The following is a 26,279-nucleotide window of genomic DNA, read 5'->3' as shown; positions in this document are numbered from 1 at the left end:
GATGAAAGTGTCTGCTAAATGGCATTTATTATCGCAATACTGGTATCTTAACACTAGAACTGTGCAGATGCAAACTTTGGTAACATCTCCCTTTTAATGAGAAGGGTCCATCTACAACCTCTCAGAGCAGTCATCCCTCAGGGTCTCTATAATGTCACCTACTGATATGTCATCGCTCAATGCATCTCTCAGGAAAAGTGGGGGAGTCAAAAATAATCATATTGAGAAGTGGGGGGTTTGAAAGGTACCACTCAAGACATGATTTGGGTTATCGGACGTCAGTCATGGCCTGCAGAGTTGACAGTAAGACATTTCAGTTGTGCAAAAAATAATATATGTCTATTCACTCACTATGAGCTGCGTCTTTGAACGTTACCTATCAGTAGCAATGTATGTAAGGTTTAGTATACTGTAAATGTAAATGCTAACTAACTTTAGCTACCTTAATTTTTTAAAATGTAAGTTATTATTGAATATTTGAAATAACAATCATTGAAATATCAAGTCATGGCGGTTCTAGTAATTAATGGAATTCCAGCGCTCCTACTGTTAAGACTGTTTGAAACCCCCAGTTCTCCTTATAATGGTTCCATTCGACACCCCCACTCTTCTTGAGAGATGCACTGAGCGATGCCATCTCAGTAGGTGGAAGCATAGAGACCCTGTGGATGACTGCCCTGAGAGATGAGGTCGCAGCTGGACCCTATTGCTTTTACGCAACCACATTTTACAAAAACATAAATATTTGCTACGAATTAAGATTAAAATACACTACATCACCAAAAGTATGTGGACACCCCATTCAAATTAGTGGATTCGGATATTTCAACCACATGTCACCAACAGGTGTATAAAATAAAGCACACAACTACGCAATCTCCAAAGAACTTGACTGGCCTGCACAAAGCCCTGACCTCAAAACCCATCAAACACCTTTAGGATGAATTGGTACGCCAACTGTGAGCCAGACCTAATCACCCAACATCAGTGCCTGACCTCACTAATGCTTGTGGCTTAATTGAAGCAAGTCCCCACGGCAATGTTCCAACATCTAGTGGAAATCCTTCCCAGAAGAGTGGAGGCTGTCATAGTAGCAAAAGGGGGAGGGGGGGGACCAACTCCATATTAAAGCCCATGATTCTGGAATGAGATATTCGACGAGCATGTGTTCACATACTTTTGGCCATGTAGTGTACGTCTGCAGAGAGAATGGGATGCCAACTATGACATGGCACCTTGAGTTTAAAATATATATATATATAGTTTGGTTATTGAACTACAGTAAGTGAAGTGGATTTACACCCGGTAACAGAATTACATCATGTTTACCTGATCTATTCTACACAGATATGCATAAGTGTGGATATGACTGTCATTCTCCTCATGTTTCACAAGTTTGGACATCACAGCACAGTAGAGTACAGTGTAGTACAATACAGCAGAGCAGAGTTCAGTACTGTATATTTCAGTACAATATACTGTACTACTGCATTGTACTGTACTCTGCTTTGCTATCCAAACTTGTGAAACTAGTTAGGTTCAGATTCGGGCCAGTCCGGTCCGTCTGTGGACGCTAACGTCAAGGCCAGGGTGGACCGAACAAATGTCAACATCCATGGACGTCCGGTTCTCAGTGGGTGAGGATGCTGGTTACAGTAACTGGAAAGAGAGGGGGCTCATGGGTAGGTGTCACTAAGAGCTGTGAGAGTTGACATTAACTGGAAAGAGAGAGGTAGAGGGAAGGGTTGTCCAGACTCCGACTGTGTGCGGTGAATCGTAGTTTGACCACCAGACAATAGAAAGAAAGAAAACAGTAATGAGCTGAACGTCACAGTATGCCAGTGGAAGGGAGGAGAGTAGCAGGTGACCCAACTGTGGTTTGTGACTGATTTCCCATTGTAGCCAATTCAGATGCAGTAATTCCGTTACGGATATTTTGGTAATTCTGTTACCAATTTGTTTTAAATCACTTAATAATTCATAAACAAAATTGATATCAGTAAAATCACTATAACTAAATCAGGTCTACCATTACTTGTTACTTCTGTGAACATTTATTATCCTCCCTCCACATCAGGGAGCGAAATGATTAAAGATCTTAAAGATGTGTGTGCTTTTGGTAATGGACAAGACACAAGACAAATATATATATATATATATTTTTTTAAACATCCTCAATCTACATACAATACCCCATAATGACAAAGCAAAAACAGGTTTAGAATTTTTGCTAATTGGTTAAAAAAAAAGAGAAAACACTAATATCACATTTACATAAGTATTCAGACCCTTTACCCAGTACTTTGGTGAAGCACCTTTGGCAGCGATTACAGCTTCGAGTCTTGTTGGGTACGATGCGAAAATGAGCACAATTTCGAGTCTCATATCAAAGGGTCTGAATACTTGGCACACCTGTATTTGGGGAGTTTCTCACATTCATCTCTGCAGATTTTCTCAAGCTCTGTCAGGTTGGATGGGGAGCCTCACTGCACAGCTATTTTCAGGTCTCTCCAGAGATGTTCGATCAGGTTCAAGTCCAGGCCACAAAGACATTCAGAGACTTGTCCTGAACACACTCGTGCGTTGTCTTGGCTTTGTGCTTAGGGGCATTGTCCTGTTGGAAGATGAACCTTTGCCCCAATCTGAGGTCCTGAACAGGTTCTTCAAGGATCTCTCTGTACTTTGCTCAGTTCATCTTTCCCTCGATCCTGACTAGTCTCCCAGTCCTTGCCGCTGAAAAACATCCCCATGGCAGGAGGCTGCCACCACCATGCTTCATGGTAAGGATAGTGCCAGATTGTCTCCAGACATGACGCTTGGCATTCAGGCCAAATAGTTCAATCTTGGTTTCATCAGACCAGAGACCCAAGTGGGCTGTAATGTGCCTTTTACTGAGGAGTGGCTTCTGTCCAGCCACTCTACCATAAAGGCCTGATTGGTGGAGTGCTGCAGAGATGGTTGTCCTTCTGGGAAGTTCACCCATCTCCACAGAGGAACTCTAGAGCTCTGTCAGAGTGACAATCAGGTTCTTTGTCACCTCTCCCCCGATTGCTCAGCTTGGTCAGGCGGCCAGCTCTAGGAAGAGTCTTGGTGGTTCCAAACTTCTTCCATTTAAGAATGATGGAGGCCACTGTGTTCTTGGGGACCTTCAATGCTGTAGAAATATTTTGGTATCTTTCCCCAGATCTGTGCCTCGAAACAATCCTGTCTTGGAGCTTTACTGACTTTTCCTTTGACCTCATGGCTTGGTTTTTGCTCTGACATGCACCGTCAACTATGGGACCTTATATAGACAAGTGTTTGTCATTCCAAAGCACGTCCAATCAATTTAATTTACCACAGGTGGACTCCAATCAAGTTGTAGAAACATCTCAATGATTATCAATGGAAACAGGATGCACCTGAGCTCAATTTCGAGTCTCATATCAAAGGGTCTGAATACTTATGTAAATAGGATAAACATTTCTAAAACCCTGTTTTCGCTTTGTCATTATGGGGTAGTGTGTGTAGATTGATTAGTATTATATTTTTAATCCATTTTACAGTAAGGCTGTAATGTAAAGAAATAAATAAAAATGTAACAAAATGCAGAAAAGGGGAAGGGGTCTGAATACTTTCCGAATGCATTGGAAGTGTTGATGTTAGTTGGCAGGGGACTATGTAAACATTGTGTTTTGATGAATACCTTTTCAGAGCTTTCTAGTAGATTCTTGCTAAAACACCTTTTTCATCTGTTAATCCAGAAATCAAAGCCTTTACTTGTTCTTTTTTTATTTTTTATTATGGAAAATGGTTGAAAAATATCTTTATGCCTTCATTTCCCAAAAACATAGACTAAGCTTCCATTTGACACCCAATTTGATATATGGTCCTATGAACGTCACGTTTGTGCTCATGGGTCCTTTTCGATGGAAATGCCCATGGGACATCAGGGCTCGACTTGCCCGGGAGGTTTTGAAAACCCTCCTGGCAAGTTGCTCATCCCTGTCAGTGGCCCGCTTGTACAAAATATTGTAATAATGCTATTATTTTTTTTTTTCTTTTTCTTTTTTATCTAGGCTATTTAACTGATAAAAAACGGATTAATTCATGAAACTGTTAATTCGTCATGTCGATGATTTATCACACGCGCATCGCTGTGCGCCGCACAAATAAAGCCTAATTTGAGATTGGTGTCCTATCGAGTTGCTGCAACAGCGGTAGGAAAGATGTTCCAAGTTATGATATATACTAGTAAATACTAAGGCAATAATCAAGAATGGGTATGCAAACCAGCTATAAAAACTTCAGTTTTAGTTGATGGTTGAATATTTGCTATGCGCAATTCACTCATCATGGAATAGCCTAACTTGACATTTCCTCGAGGCTATTTGGTCCTTAAAGCCCTTGAAGTTATGGTAGCCGATTTTGAAGTTCTACTGCTCAAAATAATTATTCTGTGATTTAATTTCTGATAAATGTTTATGAGATGTAGCCGCTTTCATTTGTTTCGGGTGTTGCGCTAGTCTGTTGCGGTAAAACATGCATTATTCTCTAAGTGTTAATGCAGATGTTTTTTATATTGGCTATTATAACAATTAGATATAAAATGTAGTCAAATAAAAATGACAATTAAGTGCATGAAAAAGTATTTGAAAGACCTTGAATTTGTATGCTACTTGCTCAGCCCAAATGAAAGAAAATAACCTGCAATTGAAATTATGCGCGCATCATTTGCTTCCCTGACAGATCCTGACCCGGGACAATATTTTGTTCATTTTATTTGGGCCAGTAGCTTTCGGTTGGCACTTGTCCGGTGTGCCATTGGCATCTTTGCCTGAATGTCAAGCCCTAGACATCCATGTGGTCGCCTGACACCAGGTATTTGTGCTCTATCCAGCTGTTCAAATGTGCTACAATAAAATATGTTTATTGTTAAATCGCCAACAGGAGGGTCATCTGGTTATGATGAAACGCAAGATCAAGAATCCCCATGAAAAAAAAGAGGGATGATCAGAGAGTGTTTGAGGGTAGAGAACATTTAGTTAGGTTTCTATTCTGTTGTGAAATAGTCAATGGATTCTATTCATTAAAATGTATTTTTTATGATCACTCTCAGAGCCCAGTCAGCTGTAAAGGATGGGTATCCGAGGCAGCAACGGCATACCTGACATTTTAAATAATGACCCAGTCTTGTTCATAGGGGAGGGACCAGTTTCTTCTGATCTGATAACATCTGTTTATAACCTACAATACGAGTTCGGATACAATACGCTAATCAAATACCTGGCCAGCATTATCTGAACACTTGCCGTTTGATTAGTTCAGTGCAATAATCCATTATAAACAATTAGTTACTGCATTAGCTACAACGTTGAAACTATTTAATTAAAGTAACTTTGTTGTTACTGGTACCTAGCTACTACTTGCAACAAATGTTGGTCTGTTTACCCCACGCCTTTCACTTTCCGTGATTACGTTAGCTTATTTTAGCTTGCTAAACTAGCTGACCAACTAGCTCACGTTAACGTTAGTTACGAAACGGACACATACTGAGTGGCAGGCTTCATCCGCCAACGTTAACGTTACCTAGCTAGCAAACTTCGCATGCTGGCAGAGCTAGCCAGAGTTCTTACCTTGTCGTTTGTCATGAAGATGATGAGATGTTGGACTCTTCAACAACAACTTGATGAAATGACAGGCCAAACTCAGTTACTTCCATCTCATTGCAATAGTTTGCAGGCCAGTCGGTCTACTCACCATGCACGAGCTAGTAGCGGCCAGTTGGCTAACTTGCTTGTAGTTAGCTGGTCTCGGTAACGTTAGTTTAGTTTGTCAACAAGAGAAGATGAGAAGCTAGTTAACGGTAGCCACTCCACTTTGCTAACAAACGAGAAGTTACGCAGCCAACGCCGAAGTAACTCTTAACTACACGAATTATAGCTTACCTCAAATCGAAATGTAAACTCGCGGTTCACCTTATGTGGCATTTGTTTTCTCATTAAAACACAATCGCAGTGGTTAAAGACAGTTCAGTCGTTTGACAGCTCTGCTACGCAGTGTTGACTGGCTCCCCTAAGAGCCAATTTATGCTTGATCCGAAAATGTGGTCGGAGGCCATATGGATGGTGTGACGCAATTTTGCGGAGCACCCAGAGACACACAGAAGCACATATTGAGCTCTGTGCCGCATCGCTGTGCGCCTCTTAAATGTTTTAACATTGTGGATGGCTCCGCATTGACATGATTGGTTGACGGTCGGTGAAGGCGGGAGGTCCTGTATAACCTAAACATAAACTCACTTTCTTGACAACTTCCTTCACAACAGCTCTGCGCTTATCTGCGAAGCGCAAGAGGTATGAATGGCCATATCACCGTAATGCTGCACGGTCAGTGCAGGCAGCAGATTGACCATGTACCGCCTTTAACACTCCCACTAAACTGCGATCCCCTTTTTCACGTCCAGATTGACAGCTGAGGCTTCCATTCAGGGACAAGAATGCAACACACTAATGTTTTTGTTTTTGATGGGGTGTGTGTAATGTACAATATTTGACTGTGTTAACTCGAATATTGATGGTAGTTTGACCGTATATAATAATTTCACCAGCTGTGAATACTAATTTACCTCTACTATGCATTGACTCTAGAAGTCTACAGTTATTTCACATTTCACACTACTAACTTACAACACTCATCACATAATGTGGTACAGGGTACACCTCTAAATATATTTTGGTCAAACGAAATAAATTACAAAATTGTTATTCCACAGATTGCATAATGTTGTCAAATAATTGTTATTCTGAGTGAAATATTCGATTCGTTTTCTACTGTAGCTTGAAAACTCAAATATGGATATTGGCTGTCATCTCGTGGAGGAACATGGAACTGAATGTATAGTGAAGGGAAAACGAACCAATCAGAAACAATGAACGAACAACTCTTGACTTCCGTAGCGACTAGCGAACCTGCGAGAACGTTGAGGTTCAGCGCATCAGCCAAATGAATCGTATAGCAAAAGGGCTCATTATTCTGTAATATAATCGGCTACAGAATGGAAGATGATGGCATGGACTATAACATTGTGTTTCCAGATGCATTGATCTCGGGTGAGCACTTTATCTAGCCTTGCTTAGGCTAGCTAACAACACTAATCTAGCTAACGTTAGCTGTCAGACAGACCCATGAGCTATTTAGACAACGTTAACGTGGGCACTGGCAGGTTTGTCCATAATTCATTTATAGCTGAATTGGACTGACTCAAAGACTGCTTGCTAGCTAGCTAAATTCGTTTTCCTGGTTATGCAGTTAGTTTACTTAACAGATAACTGATTTGTTTTTCTCCTTTTAGAAAGACACTGGCATGGAACAAAGGAACCAGTTGTCATACTGCTGGGATGGGCTGGTTGCAGAGACAAACATCTTGCCAAGTACAGCTCCATTTATAACGAACAGGTTGGCGTAAAAACTATTATTGTGGTGGTAAATGTCTCCTGTCATTTCAATAAATGATTATTCTACTTCATTATTCATGTGTGACTTACCTTTCTCCCTCTCTTTGTTCCAGGGTTGTGTCACTATTTGCTATACTGCGCCCTTGAAGACAGTATTCGTCTCTGAATCATTTGGCTACAAGGAGCTGAGTAATACTGCCCACAAACTACTTGAGATACTCTATGATTACGAGGTGGAAAACAGCCCTATATTTTTCCACGTGTTCAGCAACGGGGGATTCATGCTGTACCGCTACATTGTTGAGCTCTTGCACAGTCATAAACAGTTCAGTACCCTATGTATAGTTGGGACTGTGGTGGACAGTGCCCCAGGCAGTGGAAATGTGAGGGGGGCATTACGGGCTCTTACAGCCACTCTGGGACCCAAAATCAATGTGATGTTGAGGTGTGTTCTCTTGGCACTGTTTGCTGTAACTGTTTTCCTGCTTAGGGTGGTTCTGTACCCCATAACCAAGTACATCCACAAGAACCACTATGATGCCATCCGGGAGCACCCTCCTACCTGGCCCCAGCTGTACCTGTACTCCAGAGCTGATCGAGTGATTCGGTACAGTGATGTTGAGCTCATGGTCAACACTCTAAAGGAGAAAGGGGTGTCTGTGGAAAGCTTTGACTTCAAAACCCCTGCCCACGTGAGCCATTTCCGTGACTTTCCAGAGGAGTACTCCAAGAGATGCCTGGATTTCCTGACCAACTGCATGAAGGATTCAACACCGCAAATAAAAAAGCGACACTTGATCCAGCATTGAAAGCACACTAATTAATGTTTCTCAAAAGTCTGTGGCACTTATGTTTTTGTGATTCTACTGTAATGTTACACATGTATAAATCTGTACTTGGAAATCTGCAGCTCCACTGAACATCTTATTTCAAATGCTTAAGTTTTAAGAGTTGAAGACAATTAAGCAAAAATAGACAAGTGATAACCAAAGTGCCAGTGCTGTGAATTTTGATTGGTACTATTTGTGAATCTTTAATCCAGTGATTGATATTTCAAAAGAATGTGATTGACTAAGAATGTATGTACTTACTAAACACGTGTCTAACTATTGTGCCTTCTATAAATTAAAGAAGCGTTATGTCAACATGTGCATTTCTTTTGGTCTACTTGTTTGAAAATGCGGAACCTTGGATTACTCTGGAAGATGAACTATTACAGTTAGCAATGGCCATTACATGAATTAAGTTTCTTGTGAAATTATAGGGTTGAACACATGATTACAATTCAATAACATTTCACAGTTGTAGTAAAGCAGTGCAGCATTCTTATTGCCTATACTGTAAATATTGCATCACACAAAAGGTCATTTAAAAAAAATATTATTTCTGATGAGACAATCTGTATGATGCTGCGATTGGGGAAGGACCCCTTCCTCTCAACCCAGCACTGCAGGTTGTGCATGGCTACCTTTGGCCTTGTCTAAACTCAGCCTTTACCTCGCCAGACATCAGTGATAGTTTGAAGAGCAGTGCTCTAAGTTGGTCAGGTAGAGATGATTATTGAATTATTCTGGATGTCAAATTTGACATTTTGGAGAGAGGCATGGGCATTTGTCTCTACAGAAAACTCACCCTGGCACATCAAACATCATTTATATCCACTCAAAGGAGAAGGGAAAAGTTTACACATCTGCAGACACAGATGAACAAAGCTTATTGGAGTACATACTAGATACTATTTGTTAGTTGGGTGGCTGCATGGCTCACATTGCCAAATGGTTGTTTTGGGAATGTTTTCCAGAGATGCAGACTCGTCCTGCTGATCTGATTTAAACCTAACTGCCTCCCTGACTTTAAGAGATGAAGAGCAAACATGAATAACAATTTGGATGGTGTGCCCAATTAATGAAAGTCTGAATAGCAATATTACAAAAGACAGAAAATAATGAATTACTGAGGTGATTTGTGGATAAACTATTGGCCTACGTTGTGACAATACAGACTCATACACACTGTCCCCTAATAGCAAGGATGTGCCAAATACACAAACATGAAAAGGAGTGTGTGTGATCTGTGTTCTTTATCTTCTTTGTGGATGTTTATTTCTTTTAGCTTGTATGACCTGAATATGCCTGCCTTATGGAGGGATTTATTCTAATGAAATCTAAAATCTTTGATTAAGTGTTTTGGTTCAAATGGTTTTGTCTCTAGCATCAATCAGATGATGCTAATCGGGTTAAGTTGACACTAAAATGTGTTTAAAAAAAAATAAAAAAATAAATAAACAATAGCTTGGTGGAAATGGGAAACGTCATCAACCACGGGACTTTTTGAAGCAGAAAAAGGTCAGGAGTCAGATTATGTTAGCTAGCAAATTCATGGAACGCCGTTTGTGTCTTTTGCGTGTCAAAAAAGACACAGGTCAAATAACACTATTTGGGATTCTGCGAGATTTAGGTTGTTTTTCTACTTACCCAGAGTCAAATGAACTCATGAATACCATTTTTATTTCTCTGCGTGTAGTTTGGAGATTATTGGAGTTAGCATATCGTTAGCTTAGCACAATTGTTGGAAGTCTCCTGGTACAGTAGCCAGCAGATCGCAAAGTTGCATCTGTCTCAATGGTGCGCTTACAGATGTCATAATGAAACAAACACAATATTGTGATGCCAACGGCAAAGTGAATGACAAATTGGATAAAATCTTGTTTCTTATGATTATCAGTAAAATAAACAAATATATACAATCTAGATGACTATGTATTGCCTTGAAAGACTATAAATGACTAACCACCCCACCCAGCTTTGTAGTAGTTAGAATGTCTATTTCCATGTTTTTGAGAGGAGCTACTGTGGGAGACTTCCAGTAATTGTGCTAAGCTAACAATATGCTTACTTCAATAATCTCAATCAGAAATTGGCTTTGACAAAGTACCCAAACAAGGCCAAAAGGAGAAGGAGAGCGATGAGCAGCCGCAGCAAGCCCATGTGATTCCATGTCTATGTATATAGGGCAGCAGCCTCTAAGGTGCAGGGTTGAGTAACCAGGTGGTAGCCGGCTAGTGATGCCAAGCCAAGCAGCTAGCTCCACGTGTTAAGCTTACCCACCCTTCAACAAGTGCTGCCAGGATAATGGATCCACAGCCCCCTCCACTGACTGTTCCTGACCATCTTGGAAGAGAGGAGCCAGCGCAGGTTAGCCTATAATCCTACCCTAGCTGCAGGTTTTCTGTCCCAAAACATTCTATTTGACTTTGATTTTGGCCTTTACTACCATTGCCCATAGAAACGCATTGAATGATTGATTCATGAATGGCAAAACAGACAGTCAAAAAGTGTTTCATAAGGAATAAGATGTTGATGTGTCTGTCCTATATCTAAGATATATAAGAAAGCTCAGAAGTTTTTTTGGACACATATTTAATACTCTTTTATTTGTTGGCACCAAACTACATCCATACTTCCATTCATTTTTTTTTATTTCTACCAGTTCAGGGTTACCTTCAGAGGAGTCACATGACACTTGTGGGGGATGTAGCAAAACTGCAAAAATCTGTTCATAAAAATCTCATCTTTCATAGAGTGGTCATATTCATTTGTAGGCCAAAACGTTTGGACACTCACAGATGTTTTCATGAGAAGACCGATTTTCGGGATTTCTCATGGTCTGACAAACACCACTGTAGCTCTGCCACCTTCTACAGCAGATGCGGAAGGCCTACATAGATACATCAAAGCTGGGACCGAGAGACTGAAAAACAGCTTCTATCTCAAGGCCGTCAGACTGTTAAACAGCCATCACTAGCCGGCTACCACCTGGTTACTCAACCCTGCACCTTAGAGGCTGCTGCCCTATATACAAAGACATGGAATCACATGCCACTTTAATAATGGAATACTAGGCACTTTAATAATGCTATATACTGCTTTACTCATCTCATATTTATAAACTGTATTCTATTTCTTAATTCCATTCTTTTAATTTTAGATTTGTATGTATTGTTGTGTATTGTTAAATACTGCTGCACTGTTGAAACACAAGCATTTCACTACGCCCGCAATAACATCTGCTAAATATGTACAGTGCCTTGCGAAAGTATTCGGCCCCCTTGAACTTTGCGACCTTTTGCCATATTTCAGGCTTCAAACATAAAGATATAAAACTGTATTTTTTTGTGAAGAATCAACAACAAGTGGGACACAATCATTAAGTGGAACGACATTTATTGGATATTTCAAACTTTTTTAACAAATCAAAAACTGAAAAATTGGGCTTGGGGTATGTCTCTATCAGTTTTGCACATCGAGAGACTGAATTTTTTTCCCATTCCTCCTTGCAAAACAGCTCGAGCTCAGTGAGGTTGGATGGAGAGCATTTGTGAAAAGCAGTTTTCAGTTCTTTCCACAGATTCTAGATTGGATTCAGGTCTGGACTTTGACTTGGCCATTCTAACACCTGGATATGTTTATTTTTGAACCATTCCATTGTAGATTTTGCTTTATGTTTTGGATCATTGTCTTGTTGGAAGACAAATCTCCGTCCCAGTCTCAGGTCTTTTGCAGACTCCATCAGGTTTTCTTCCAGAATGGTCCTGTATTTGGCTCCATCCATCTTCCCATCAATTTTAACCATCTTCCCTGTCCCTGCTGAAGAAAAGCAGGCCCAAACCATGATGCTGCCACCACCATGTTTGACAGTGGGGATGGTGTGTTCAGCTGTGTTGCTTTTACGCCAAACATAACATTTTGCATTGTTGCCAAAAAGTTCAATTTTGGTTTCATCTGACCAGAGCACCTTCTTCCACATGTTTAGTGTGTCTCCCAGGTGGCTTGTGGCAAACTTTAAACAACACTTTTTATGGATATCTTTAAGAAATGGCTTTCTTCTTGCCACTCTTCCATAAAGGCCAGATTTGTGCAATATACTCTCATGAGAAAATGAGACTGTGAGATTGTTGTCCTATGGACAGAGTCTCCCACCCCAGCTGTAGATCTCTGCAGTTCATCCAGAGTGATCATGGGCCTCTTGGCTGCATCTCTGATCAGTCTTCTCCTTTTATGAGCTGAATGTTTAGAGGGACGGCCAGGTCTTGGTAGATTTGCAGTGGTCTGATACTCCTTCCATTTCAATATTATCGCTTGCACAGTGCTCCTTGGGATGTTTAAAGCTTGGGAAATCTTTTTGTATCCAAATCCGGCTTTAAACTTCTTCACAACAGTATCTCGGACCTGCCTGGTGTGTTCCTTGTTCTTCATGATGCTCTCTGCGCTTTTAACGGACCTCTGAGACTATCACAGTGCAGGTGCATTTATACGGATACTTGATTACACACAGGTGGATTGTATTTATCATCATTAGTCATTTAGGTCAACATTGGATCATTCAGAGATCCTCACTGAACTTCTGGAGAGAGTTTGCTGCACTGAAAGTAAAGGGGCTGAATAATTTTGCACGCCCAATTTTTCAGTTTTTGATTTGTTAAAAAAGTTTGAAATATCCAATAAATGTCGTTCCACTTCATGATTGTGTCCCACTTGTTGTTGATTCTTCACAAAAAAATACAGTTTTATATCTTTATGTTTGAAGCCTGAAATGTGGCAAAAGGTCGCAAAGTTCAAGGGGGCCAAATACTTTCGCAAGGCACTGTATGTGATCAATAACATTTGATTTGATTTGATAGGCGGATCTGGTGGATTGAGATGCAGCCCATGTAACAAAAAAAATGTATCTCTAGCTAAAACTGACAGATTTTTATGAGGATGCATCAATAGACTCGTATTAATAGAAACTGGCTCATAGGAAGATAGTGGCTGGAAAGCTTGGTTACTGCAGATGAGGCATTTTGTTTCCTATAGTAGGCTACGATTTGCTTTACTGTGTACCTTTCCAAATCATGTCCAATCAATTGAATTTACCACAGCTGGACTCCAATAAAGTTGTATAAACATCTTGAGGATGATCAATGAAACAGGCTGCACCTGAGCTCAATTTCGAGTCTCATAGCAAAGGCTCTGAATACTTATGTAAATGAGGTATTTCTGTTTTTCTAAAAAACTGTTTTTGCTTTGTCATTATGGTGTATTGTGTGTAGATTGATAAGGAAAACTTAATTTAATCAATTTTATAATAAGGCTGTAATATAATAACATTTGGAAAAAGAAAAGGGTCTAAATACTTTCCGAATGCACTGACCTAACAGTATTCATACTTATACAACAGTATTCATACTGACATAACAGTATTCATACTGACACAACAGTATTCATACTGATACAACAGTATTCATACTGACACAACAGTATTCATACTGATACAACAGTATTCATACTGATACAACAGTATTCATACTGACACAACAGTATTCATACTGATACAACAGTATTCATACTGACATAACAGTATTCATACTGATACAACAGTATTCATACTGATACAACAGTATTCATACTGATACAACAGTATTCATACTGACACAACAGTATTCATACTGACACAACAGTATTCATACTGACGCAACAGTATTCATACTGACGCAACAGTATTCATACTGATACAACAGTATTCATACTGACACAACAGTATTCATACTGACACAACAGTATTCATACTGATACAACAGTATTCATACTGACATAACAGTATTCATACTGACACAACAGTATTCATACTGATACAACAGTATTCATACTGACACAACAGTATTCATACTGATACAACAGTATTCATACTGACATAACAGTATTCATACTGACACAACAGTATTCATACTGACATAACAGTATTCATAATGACATAACAGTATTCAAACTGATACAACAGTATTCATACTGACACAACAGTATTCATACTGACATAACAGTATTAATACTGATACAACAGTATTCATACTGACATAACAGTATTCATACTGACACAACAGTATTCATACTGACATAACAGTATTCATACTGACATAACAGTATTCATACTGATACAACAGTATTCATACTGACAAAACAGTATTCATACTGACCTAACAGTATTCATACTGACACAACAGTATTCATACTGACCTAACAGTATTCATACTGACACAACAGTATTCATACTGAAATAACAGTATTCATACTGACATAACAGTATTCATACTGATACAACAGTATTCATACTGACATAACAGTATTCATACTGACATAACAGTATTCATACTGATACAACAGTATTCATACTGATACAACAGTATTCATACTGACATAACAGTATTCATACTGACCTAACAGTATTCATACTGACACAACAGTATTCATACTGACATAACAGTATTCATACTGATACAACAGTATTCATACTGATACAACAGTATTCATACTGACACAACAGTATTTATACTGACACAACAATATTCATACTGACATAACAGTATTCATACTGACACAAGAGTATTCATACTGACACAACAGTATTCATACTGACACAACAGTATTCATACTGACCTAACAGTATTCATACTGACACAACAGTATTCATACTGACCTAACAGTATTCATACTGACACAACAGTATTCATACTGACACAACAGTATTCATACTGACACAACAGTATTCATACTGACCTAACAGTATTCATACTGACACAACAGTATTCATACTGACAAAACAGTATTCATACTGACCTAACAGTATTCATACTGACACAACAGTATTCATACTGACCTAACAGTATTCATACTGACCTAACAGTATTCATACTGACACAACAGTATTCATACTGACACAACAGTATTCATACTGACCTAACAGTATTCATACTGACCTAACAGTATTCATACTGACACAACAGTATTCATACTGACCTAACAGTATTCATACTGACCTAACAATATTCATACTGATACAACAGTATTCATACTGACCTAACAGTATTCATACTGATACAACAGTATTCATACTGACCTAACAGTATTCATACTGACACAACAGTATTCATTCTGATACAACAGTATTCATACTGACACAACAGTATTCATTCTGATACAACAGTATTCATACTGACACAACAGTATTCATTCTGATACAACAGTATTCATACTGACCTAACAGTATTCATACTGACACAACAGTATTCATTCTGATACAACAGTATTCATACTGACACAACAGTATTCATTCTGATACAACAGTATTCATACTGACACAACAGTATTCATTCTGATACAACAATATTCATACTGACACAACAGTATTCACACTGATACAACAGTATTCCTACTGACACAACAGCATTCACCTGCAAGTGTAGAGAATCCAAACCCAATCCCCGTCCCCACAGGAGGCCTTTTGGTAGGCCGTCATTGTAAATAATAATTAGTTCTAAACTGACTTGCCTAGTTATTAAATAAAGGTTAAATAAAAATAAATAAATAAACTGGGTTCTACAGTTTGAACACCTGCTGTGTCTGTGTCCAACAGTACTTTATACTGATCCAAAAGTATTTTATAGTGATCAAACAATATTTTACACTGAACTAACAGTATTCTAAACTGATCCAAAAGTATTTACACTGATCCAACAGTCTTCACCTGCAAGTGTAGAGAAACCAATCTCTATTTAAATACTGCCCCAACAGTATTTTCACGTGATTGTAGGAAAACCAATCCTTACTATTAGACACCCCTGTGCTCCCATTGATCAATGTTAACTGGCCAGATGAATTATTATAGGAAAATATAGAAAAGTATTGAACCCTAACATTTTGTGGATGAAGAGGGCAAGAGATCTTTCACCATTAAGGCTTGGCTGGAAAACAAACAGTCCCTCTTACCTTCTTAATTGTGGCCAGAGTTATGTCTGTGTCCCAGCTGAGTGAAACGGGCCAAAAAGTCAAGTCGCTCTCATCCGTGTTACGACACCAAATGTTGTTGATAATTAGATCCAAAGATTAAGGCAGAGACTGTTTAATTGTATAATAGAAAAATCTTTAATGCATACGAGCAGCTGGCAGGTAGATCCGTCTCTGATCGCAGTCAGGGAAGGAGCTTGAACAGTAAATGGTTACATGTTCCTTATATAGTGGGAGGTGATAATATAATCATATTGTTACACAACAGTTATTTTATACAGGCAACCGTTCCAGAACACAATGACATTTTGTTAGGGTGCAGTGATAATAGCAGTCTATGAAATGCATCACAGTCTAACACAGAGCAATAGCATAACCCTTGAGAAGTTACAACAGCCATTACCAATTCTACCACAACATCTCTGTAACTCTAAATTTCCATGATACGGATTGAATAGAGCCCTAGGTTGGGTGAGAGCCGGGCAAAGCGCTAAAGATCTTTGCTTGTGTTAGCCTTGATGTAAATCTGCCCACTCTTGCTTCACCAGTCAATTTCTCAGCATTTCTGTTAATACACATTAACATTTTACTACTGTGTGTGCAGCTTGTTACTTCCTCTTATTTTCACTGCTCTCACTGTGCCTGGACTTTGCAGTCTCCCTGTTCAAGTCCTCCTTCAGAGACTGGTTACCTGCCTACAGAGGACAAGTGTCAGGCAGATTCGCCTGCAATACACACTCCCTATTCCACAGGCTAGGACACCCTTTGAGTATCTCCACACGTATATGTAAATACTGTCACATGACTGTCATGTGCACCAATATTGAGTTTTAAAAGCCTGTTATATTAAATTAAGTTTCCTTTGAAGTTGGAATCCTTAACGGTGAGAATTCCTCATCCGTTTTGCAATATAACAACAACAAAGATGTTACTGCATCAACAAACAGTTTTTCCCCTCAGACATCATTGCACAAACGATAGAACACCACGTTGCACGACGCTCACCTCCACTTCGTCAACAATAACAATGGAGGTGGGACTGACAGTGGCTCTATTTCCCCTACTGCAGATCTTTAATATAAACCACATGTAAAATTCAATACATCTGATTATATATATGAATAAAGACTTGCTAAAGTCCCTCAGTGCACTCTCTGTGATTTCTAGGAAGATTTTAACCCACTTAACCCCAGTTAAGATTATTATTATTGTCACGCCCTGGCCATAGAGAGGCTTTTTATTCTCTATTTGGTTAGGCCAGGGTGTGACTAGGTTGGGCATTCTATGTTATTTTTTCTATATTTTATATTTCTTTGTTTTTGGCTGGGTATGGTTCTCAATCAGGGACAGCTGTCTGTCGTTGTCTCTGATTGAGAACCATACTTAGGTAGCCTTTTCCCACCTGTGTTTTGTGGATAATTATTTTTCCGTGTGTGTTTGTGGGCACTGCGGTTGCGCCACGGTTGTTGCTGTTTACCTGTTTGTTTTTTTGGTTGTTTCACTTTCATTAAAAGATGTGGAACTACATGCACGCTGTGCCTTGGTTGATTTCTGACAGGGAGTTTGATGATAGCGAGCGTGACAATTATTTATTTAATGTGATTTATTTACGTATGTCCCTCATGACAAGGTCAACACAGTTACGTGAACTGAACTCTCATTTTAATATGGTGAAACTTTTGCTTTTATTTTTTGTCAAAAGAAACATTGAACTTCTAGTGTAAAAGCAGGTGAGCTGGTTCTAATCTTCATTTTCTGGTGTTTTATGGTGGAAAACTGAGCGGGTCGAGCATAACGTCAACCCTTTTACCAATAGGTAGACAATTTCAAATTTGCATTCAATTGCCCCTCCCTGTTGCACACAAGCTTCCATTCCCCCTTTACAGTCAACCTTTTTTGTATTTAACCTGTTGAGATTGGAAAATATATTTCTTTATTAAATTGTAATCTTGTAAGATTACCATGTAATCTTTACTACAGAATGTTAAAATTTGGTGAAAGACCAAGTTGCACTACCCAAAAAGGTACTCAATTGGTGGAATGACCCACATATTATAAAACACTTTCCTCAATAGATATTATTACTTTGGGGAAGGTTTTGTGAGGGAGAAGCAGAGTCAGACATCAGTGCCTACCCCATGCAATCCAAGCTGGATGTTGCTCTAGAACTCTGATCTGGAGCAGTGCTCACATATTGGTCCTTGTGTGTGGGAGATGTACGCAGAGATTGGTACTCCAAGGGCAGGAACTATGGCAGATGTGCAGAGAAGGTATGATTAGAACTGTGCTGCATTGGAAGAGGAGTTATACAATTGTTTTGTTGCCTATGGAGTGATACTGCTGCCTTTATTGCCTCTGCAGAAGGTTGAAGTTAGTAAGCAATGTTCTTTCTATCCCAAGGGCAGAAACTATGGCAGATGCCTGATATTCAAAAAATGCATTTGAGTTGTGCCGGCCTGGGCTTATGGTTTGGTTTGCACAACATTGTAGCCTATAGACCAACACGTGGCTATTGCGGTGGTGAGATAGAGGTGTGGTGAGAGAGGTGCTCACCTATATCTCTCACAGAACTAGAATGACATTCCCTTTCTCGCTCTGCTCTGATAGACACGAGCCTGCAGCTTTCATCTCTTCAGCATTTCACTTCATCATTTATTTCCTTTTATAAACTGGGTGGTTCGAGCCCTGAATGCTGATTGGCTGACAGCCGTGGTATATTTGAATGTATACCATGGGCAAGACAAAATATAAAATTGTACTGCTCTAATTACATTGGTAACCAGTTTATAATCGCAATAAGGCACCTTGGGGGCTTGTGGTATATATCCAATATACCACGGCTAAAGGCTGTGTCCAGGCACTCGGCGTCGCGGATAAGAACAGCCCTTAGCCGTGGTATATTGGCCATATACCACAACCCCTCAGGCCTTATTGCTTAAATAGAATCATAGCTGCGAGAAGATTGCTGGAGGTGCCGCAGCACCCCTGAAAAATGTTAATATATTTAACAAAGTTATATATGTCTGTTCAGAAATAAAGGAAATAATTCAGAAGACTACACCAGCCGTAGGCCTATAATTTAACCACAGAGGGTCAATAACTTGTAAAAAAATTATTTTAGCTGTCGATTCTGTGTAGCCCAATCACAAGACATGCTTACAGTTCGGCACACACGGCAAATCTGTCAGTGAACAAACAGCATGCAGCCAAAACAGGCCAATATTTCAAATGCAATCGCGGGAAAACACAGATTGGAAAGCAAATGGCTCCTGCTGAAAAGAGAAAACAAATCTGCCTGTAGGCTACCAAATATGTTATCAACTTCCAAATAGGCCTATTGAGTGAGCAGCATTGTTTTCCATAGTAAAACAAGACAGAGGTTTTTTGACACAGCTATTGCAGGTGAGTGAGCTGCGCATCATTGGGTGAGTCAGTGTAACTTGGAAGCTTTTTTTACACTATAATTTCCTCCTCATATTGTACAATATGTGTCTCCACACACACCTACTGTAGGTCTAGGCTATTAATGGATTCAAGACAAGGTCATTTTTTATTGATCACAGATTCTCAGTGTGTCAGTGTACAATTGCCTGTAATTTCCATAATTTGTGAGGTATTTAAAAAAAAAATGCGTCTAAAGTCTCCAGTCATTTAAAAGGATGTAGAATTGCATGAAATGCGTTTATAAAAAGCCTAAATTTGCCTGGACCATAGGCTACAAACCTTTTTACCCATGTGTGCACACCTCTCCTCTACTGCTCTATGCCAGTACGCAGAAGTGACACTAATGCATGTAAACTTTATTATAAAGGTGATAATCTTTTCGTTCTGGAACATCAGAGCCCCCCAGGTCAGGTCAGGTTTTAGTTTTTTGGGGGGCCAATATGAAAAGGGGTTTTCAAGCTTTTCTTTCTAATAGGGTTTTCAAGATTCTGAATCTGACGGGTCACATTGAGATTGACTTTATCATTTACAGGTAGATTCAGCAAGTTGACGTTGCCACGAGCAGCACCGCAGACAATAGGCGTGTCTGAGTGGTAAGACTAAAGCAACCGACTGTAGATAAAAGTCGAGGAGTGAAATAGGGGGAGGTGCATCTGCGACAGCCGAAAGTCGGACACTGGTTTTCTAACAGCAAGGCCCACATCAACATGGCAGGTCATCATTCTAAATAATAATTTGTTCATAATTGACTTAACTGTATAAATAAAGGTGAAATTAAATACAATACATGTTTTTTTATAATGTTGAAATAAATATGGACAGGTAGCTACCAAAATAATGTAAACACCAACATAAAGTGTCTTAATAGGGGGTTAGGCCACCACGACCCAGAACAGCTTCAATCCATCTTAGCATAGATTCTGCAAGTGTCTGGACCTCTTTTGGAGGGATGCCCCACCATTCTTCCACAAGAAAAGCTGTCTAAGGCACCGCTCCAGAATCTCTCATAAATGTTAAATTGGGTTAAGATCTGGTGACTGAGAGCCATGGAATATGGTTTACATCGTTTTTATGCTCATCAAACCAGTCGATGACAACTCAAGCCCTGTGGATGGGGGCATTGTCATTCTATGGGGGCATAGCCATGGTAGCCAAAATAATGGCCTGCCCAGCATTTTTATACATGACTCTAAGCATGAACAGATATGAATTAATTCACTCAGGAACCACACCTGTGTGGAAGCACCTGCTTTCAATACACTTTTTATCCTTCATTTACTCAAGTGTTTCCATTATTTTGGCAGTTACCTGTATCTAACCCCATATCACATACTCACAAACTGAAATCATAATATAATATTAGGTGTGTACACGTTGTACAATCAGTTACTGAGAGAGAGCCTCAAATATCAAATGTATTTGTATATATCCACTGTACACATTAATCACGACAAATTGGTTCCTGTTTCAGTCATGTCTTTGGTCACATTTGTGTGGGTCAAACAAAAACAACCATATGATTGGTTGACAAAAGAGCCTCTCACAATGCAGGCGATGGCTGCAGGGTGAAGTTGGTGAAGAGCAATTGCAGAAACTTGCAGTTGACTGCAGTCAAAACTTCTTGACCTTTGATCACATGATTTTTGTAATGCTCCTACAAGTCAGACTATTTTTAATCCCCAGAATGCAACACCCTTGAAAGGCGGTGACCAATGCATGTGCACGGGTGTGCTTCACACTGCTACAACGTGGTACCTACAGGACCAAAACATCAGAGAAGTTTAGTCTCGCTCTTCACGCTCCTCGTTGTTGCAGAAATTGACCCACTAGAAGTCAGTGATAAAGGGAAACAGGTTGACAATTACATTGGTTGAAGTTTTTATGCTTTTTTACCGCTTTTCACAGATGGATCCAAGGACACAGAGATTCTGCTGGGTCCCAGCACATTCAGGTGTGGAAGGGAATGACATTATAGACCAGTTAGCTAAAGAGCTTTGAAACAAGATAGAATTGATATTAATGTTCCACTGTGTAGAGGTGAGACCAAATGTAAGATCAGAGCCATTTTGATAGATATGTGGCAGAAGAGATGGGACTCTGAGCCCAAGGGCTGGTATTTATATGCCCTCAAAAGGAAGGTTGGTGGACCAAGATTAAAAAGTCCGATTAGGAAGGAGAGGTGGTGTTTGCTCAATTGCACTTAGGACATTATACATTGAAGTCGTCATTACGTCTGGTTGGCAAGCACATGAATGATTTGTCTGGAGTGTATGGTCAATGAAACGGTGGAGCATGTGTTGTTATATTGTTGCAAGTATGTTGAGGAGAGGGAACGATTGAAGTGTATGGTCATTGAGGTTGGACAGGGTTGGGGGGGTTTGGAAGGGATTTTGGGGATGGGGGAGGGTCTAGTAGAAGTTAGTAGGGCTCTTTTTTATTTTCCCAGAAGTACTCAGTTACATAGGTGTCACGACTTCCGCCGAAGTCGGTCCCTCTCCTTGTTCGAGCGGCGTTCGGCGGTCGAAGTCACCAACTTTCTAGCCATCGCTGATCCTCTTTTCATTTTCCTTTGGTTTGGTCTTGTCTTCCATCATACCTGGTTCCAATCCCAACAACTACATGTTGTGTATTTAACTCTCTGTTCCCCCTCATGTCCTTGTCGGTGATTGTTTTTTGTAAGTGCTTGTGAACGTCTGTCCTGGTGTGCGTTTGGGTGATGTACCCATTTATTTTATTGTTCTGTTTTCCGGTGGGTTTTGTTAATAACTGCGCCGTCTGACTTCTCTGCCGCCAGTTCGCACCCCTTACAATAGGAGGATTTAGAAATGCTGTAAACTGATTACCACACACTCCAGCACAGTGGGTGGTGGCATGCACCCATAACATCGGTTTGCGGAATTCCATTATATCATAGAAGAAGAAGAGTCTTCTGGTGACAGTTCCCCTTGCAAGTCTTCAGATGTAAAATCCTTGAGTCCCAAAAACTTTTCTTCTGCAGCCACAATAATGTCCAGTTTCTTCGACTTCTTTGAGACTTGTGCTCTGCAGTTTATAACTGTGGCGATGAACGCAACAATACCTTTTTTTAAACACACAGATTCTTTTTTGTCTGGCAGCAGACATTTACGGCAGGCTCTGGTGTATCCACTACCATTATCTTCACTAGCATCACTTATTTTCTCCCCCAAAAATGATCACCTCTGCATAGGACATTCAATTGACCACTCTAACTTTTAGCTCCTCAATTTCCTTCACCCTTACAGGGAACTCCAGGAACTCGGGATCATGATCCCCACCACAATTGCAACACCGTTGTCTTTATCATAAAACAACAGGACTGACGGACTTTCTTATTTTTCTCCATTCACCCAGCAGATTAGACGCTGGGCACCAACCACACCAGGAATTTTCTTCAGGTATTCAACCTGAACATCCGTCGTCACCCCTGAGATGACTCCTTTGACGGGTGCTCTACTCCGAAGATCAAAACAACTTATGTTGTCCAGATTCTTTTGAGGTCCACTGCAATCTTCCTCTGCTTTTCAGAAAATACAATGAATCAAAATAAGACCACTCCTGGTCACTCTGACAGACTCCACTTTTCCAAGCGCATACTTCACCATTTTCCACACCTCAAACAGGTTTCCCGCATATGTATCCTTACTCAAATTTACATCAGCTGATATCTCAAAGTGCTGTACAGAAACCCAGCCTAAAACCCCAAACAGCAAGCAATGCAGGTGTAGAAGCACAGTGGTTAGGAAAAACTCCCTAGAAAGGCCAGAACCTAGGAAGAAACCTAGAGAGGAACCAGGCTATGAGGGGTGGCCAGTCCTCTTCTGGTTGTGCCGGGTGGAGATTATAACAGAATATGGCCAAGATGTTCAAATGTTCATAGATGACCAGCAGGATCAAATAATAATAGTCACAGTGGTTGTCGAGGGTGCAACAGGTCAGCACCTCAGGAGCAAATGTCAGTTGGCTTTTCATAGCCGATCATTGAGAGTATCTCTACCACTCCTGCTGTCTCTAGAGAGTTGAAAACAGCAGGTCTGGGACAGGTAGCACGTCCGGTGAACAGGTCAGGGTTCGATAGCCGCAGGCAGAACAGTTGAAACTGGAGCAGCAGCATGGCCAGGTGGACTGGGGACAGCAAGGAGTCATCAGGCCAGGTAGTCCTGAGGCATGGTCCTAGGGCTCAGGTCCTCCGAGAGAGAGAGCGAGAGAGAGAGAGAGAGAGAGAGAGAGAAAGAGACAGAAAGAAAGAAAGAGACAGAGACAGAGAGAGAGAGAGAGAGAGAGAGAGAATTAGAGAGAGCATACTTAAATTCACACACCGGATAAGACAGGAGAAATACTCCAGATATAACAGACTGACCCTAGCCCCCCGACACAAACTACTGCAGCATAAATACGGGATGTACTCAACAAACGCATCCCAACAAGAAACAATTCATTATCATTCATACATATATTCTCCACTCCAATTTTAGACAACTTCCTTTTTGTTCCAGTTTTCGATAGTACTGTTGTCCATTTAGAACATTCGTCTTCACCAAATTCACTCGATGTGCTTAATTCGAACTCAGCATCCACTTCAGCCATCTTCCCGTTGCTAGCCCACTGCAGTCAGGCATATGCAGGGGCCCTGTTCAACCAATGAGCAGCAGTCTCTTCACCGTCATAACACACATCACATGATGTGTTCCTACTGTACCTAGATTCAGTGGTGTAAAGTACTTGAAAGTACTACTTAAGTAGTGTTCTGGGGTATCTGTTCTTTAATTTACTATTCATATTTTTGATTACTTTTACTTTTACTTCACTACATTCCTAAAGAAAATTCGTTACTTTTCACTCCATGCATTTTTCCTGACACACAACACTACTCGCTCCATTTTCAATGGTTAGCAGGACAGAAACATCCCTACTGCCTCTGATCTGGCAGACTCACTAAACACATGCCTCGTTTGTAAATTATGTCTGAGTGTTGGAGCATGCCCCTGGCTAACCGTACATTTAAAATACAAGAAAATGGTGCCACCTGTTTTGCTTTATATAAGGAATTTGAAAATATTTATACTTTTACTTTTGATACAGGATCAGACGCTTTTTTTCAATTTTCGCCTAAAATGACATACCCAAATCTAACTGCCTGTAGCTCAGGACCTGAAGCAAGGATATGCATATTATTGATACCATTTGAAGGAAACACTTTGAAGTTTGTGGAAATGTGAAAGGAATGTAGGAGAATATAACACAATAGAACTGGTAAAAGATAATACAAAGAAAAAACAAACATTTTTTTTGTACCAGCATCTTTGAAATGCAAGAGAAAGGCCATAATGTATTATTCCAGCTCAGGTGCAATTTAGATTTTGGAAACTAGATGGCAGCAGTGTATGTGAAACATTTCAGACTGATCCAATGAACAATTTGCATTTCTGTTCAAAATGTCTGCCCAAATGTGCCTAATTTGTTTATTAATAACTTTTCATGTTCAAAACTGTGCACTCTCCTCAAACAATAGCAGGGTATTATTTCACTGTAATAGCTACTGTAAATTGGACAGTGCAGTTAGTTTAACAAGAATTTAAGCTTTCTGCCAATATCAGATATGTCTATGTCCTGGGAAATGTTCTTGTTACTTCTAACCTTATGCTAATCGCATTAACGTTAGCTCAACCATCCCACAGGGGGCCCACTGATCCTGAGGAAGTTTTAATTAACCTGTTTATACACCTATTTTGTTTTAGTTTGCTTTTATTTATTACTACAGCAAAACAAACCGTGGTTATTCCAATGTTAGGACAAAGCATTCAAACCAATTATTCTAGAAACGCAGGACATTCCAGTGTGCATTTATACAAATGTATTTCAGAACTTGTTCTTGCTCTTACAGGTCGGGTCAATATTCAATCACAAAGTGGCTGAAGTGCATTGGCCTGCATCTCAATATTTAACAGATAAAAAAGCAAAGGTATGGTCATGTTAGAGTTGTTTTTGGGGGTTGGTCAAGTCAATGCCCCATCTGGTCCTCCATTATTTAAAACGGAACAGGTAGCGTCTGTTCAATCAAACTGGATGCTGGATTAACAGAGTAAATCCAACAAATGTTGGTTCAGAGAGCCCAGTATATCAATGGGGCCAAGCTCCCGGCCATCCAGGACCTCTATATCAGCCGGTGTAAAAGGAAAGCCCGGAAAAAAATAGTTGGAGACTCCAACCAGCCAAGCCATAGACGGTTCTCTCTGCTTCCGCACGGTAAGCGATACTGGTGCATTAAGACTGCCGGCAACAGGCTCCTGAACAGCTTCTATCCCCAAGCCATAAGACTACTACTGTAAATACACTGAATAAAAATATAAACGCAACATGAAACAGTTTGCAAGACTTTACTGAGTTACAGAGTGGATCAGGCTGGTGATTGTGGCTTGTGGAATATTGTCCCACTCTTCTTCAATGGCTGCGCGAAGTTGCTGGATATTGGCAGGAACTGGAACATGCTATAGTACACATCGATGCAGAGCATCCCAAACATGCTCAACGGGTGACATGTCTGGTGAGTGTGCAGGCCATG

At 40.1% G+C, this 26,279-nt stretch overlaps 2 protein-coding genes and 1 long non-coding RNA gene across 8 annotated transcripts in view; 2 read left to right on the top strand and 1 right to left on the bottom strand.

Annotated features, from left to right (window-relative positions):
- The window catches only part of LOC139387497 (dual specificity testis-specific protein kinase 2-like), a 37,236-nt gene extending 30,848 nt beyond the window's left edge, over positions 1–6,388 (bottom strand). Inside the window, exons 1-3 of one of the 6 annotated variants that reach the window (XM_071133745.1) lie at positions 5,928–6,151; positions 5,740–5,786; positions 5,616–5,664 (exon numbers count right to left, since the gene is read on the bottom strand). The gene's annotated coding sequence lies outside the window, so the exon portion shown is untranslated. Of the gene's footprint in view, positions 1–5,615 lie in introns of all 6 variants that reach the window. The other 5 variants (XM_071133749.1, XM_071133748.1, XM_071133750.1 and 2 more) reach the window with 5 other exon arrangements.
- Positions 6,303–6,869, top strand: LOC139387500 (uncharacterized). Its single transcript, XR_011629176.1, has 3 exons — positions 6,303–6,335; positions 6,446–6,511; positions 6,819–6,869. It is a non-coding gene; the product is annotated as an uncharacterized lncRNA (long non-coding RNA).
- On the top strand, positions 6,867–8,587 carry LOC139387499 (transmembrane protein 53). The gene is made up of 3 exons (XM_071133752.1): positions 6,867–7,091; positions 7,334–7,437; positions 7,550–8,587. The coding sequence occupies exons 1-3, from the start codon at positions 7,037–7,039 to the stop codon at positions 8,243–8,245; spliced, it is 855 nt and encodes a 284-aa protein (XP_070989853.1). The 5' UTR covers positions 6,867–7,036; the 3' UTR covers positions 8,246–8,587.
- Positions 8,588–26,279: the final 17,692 nt, after the last annotated feature.

The sequence above is a fragment of the Oncorhynchus clarkii genome, chromosome 28 (assembly GCF_045791955.1).
Source record: "Oncorhynchus clarkii lewisi isolate Uvic-CL-2024 chromosome 28, UVic_Ocla_1.0, whole genome shotgun sequence".
In the NCBI taxonomy this organism is placed as follows: Eukaryota; Metazoa; Chordata; class Actinopteri; order Salmoniformes; family Salmonidae; genus Oncorhynchus; species Oncorhynchus clarkii.
This window is presented reverse-complemented; position numbering and strand designations above follow the sequence as displayed.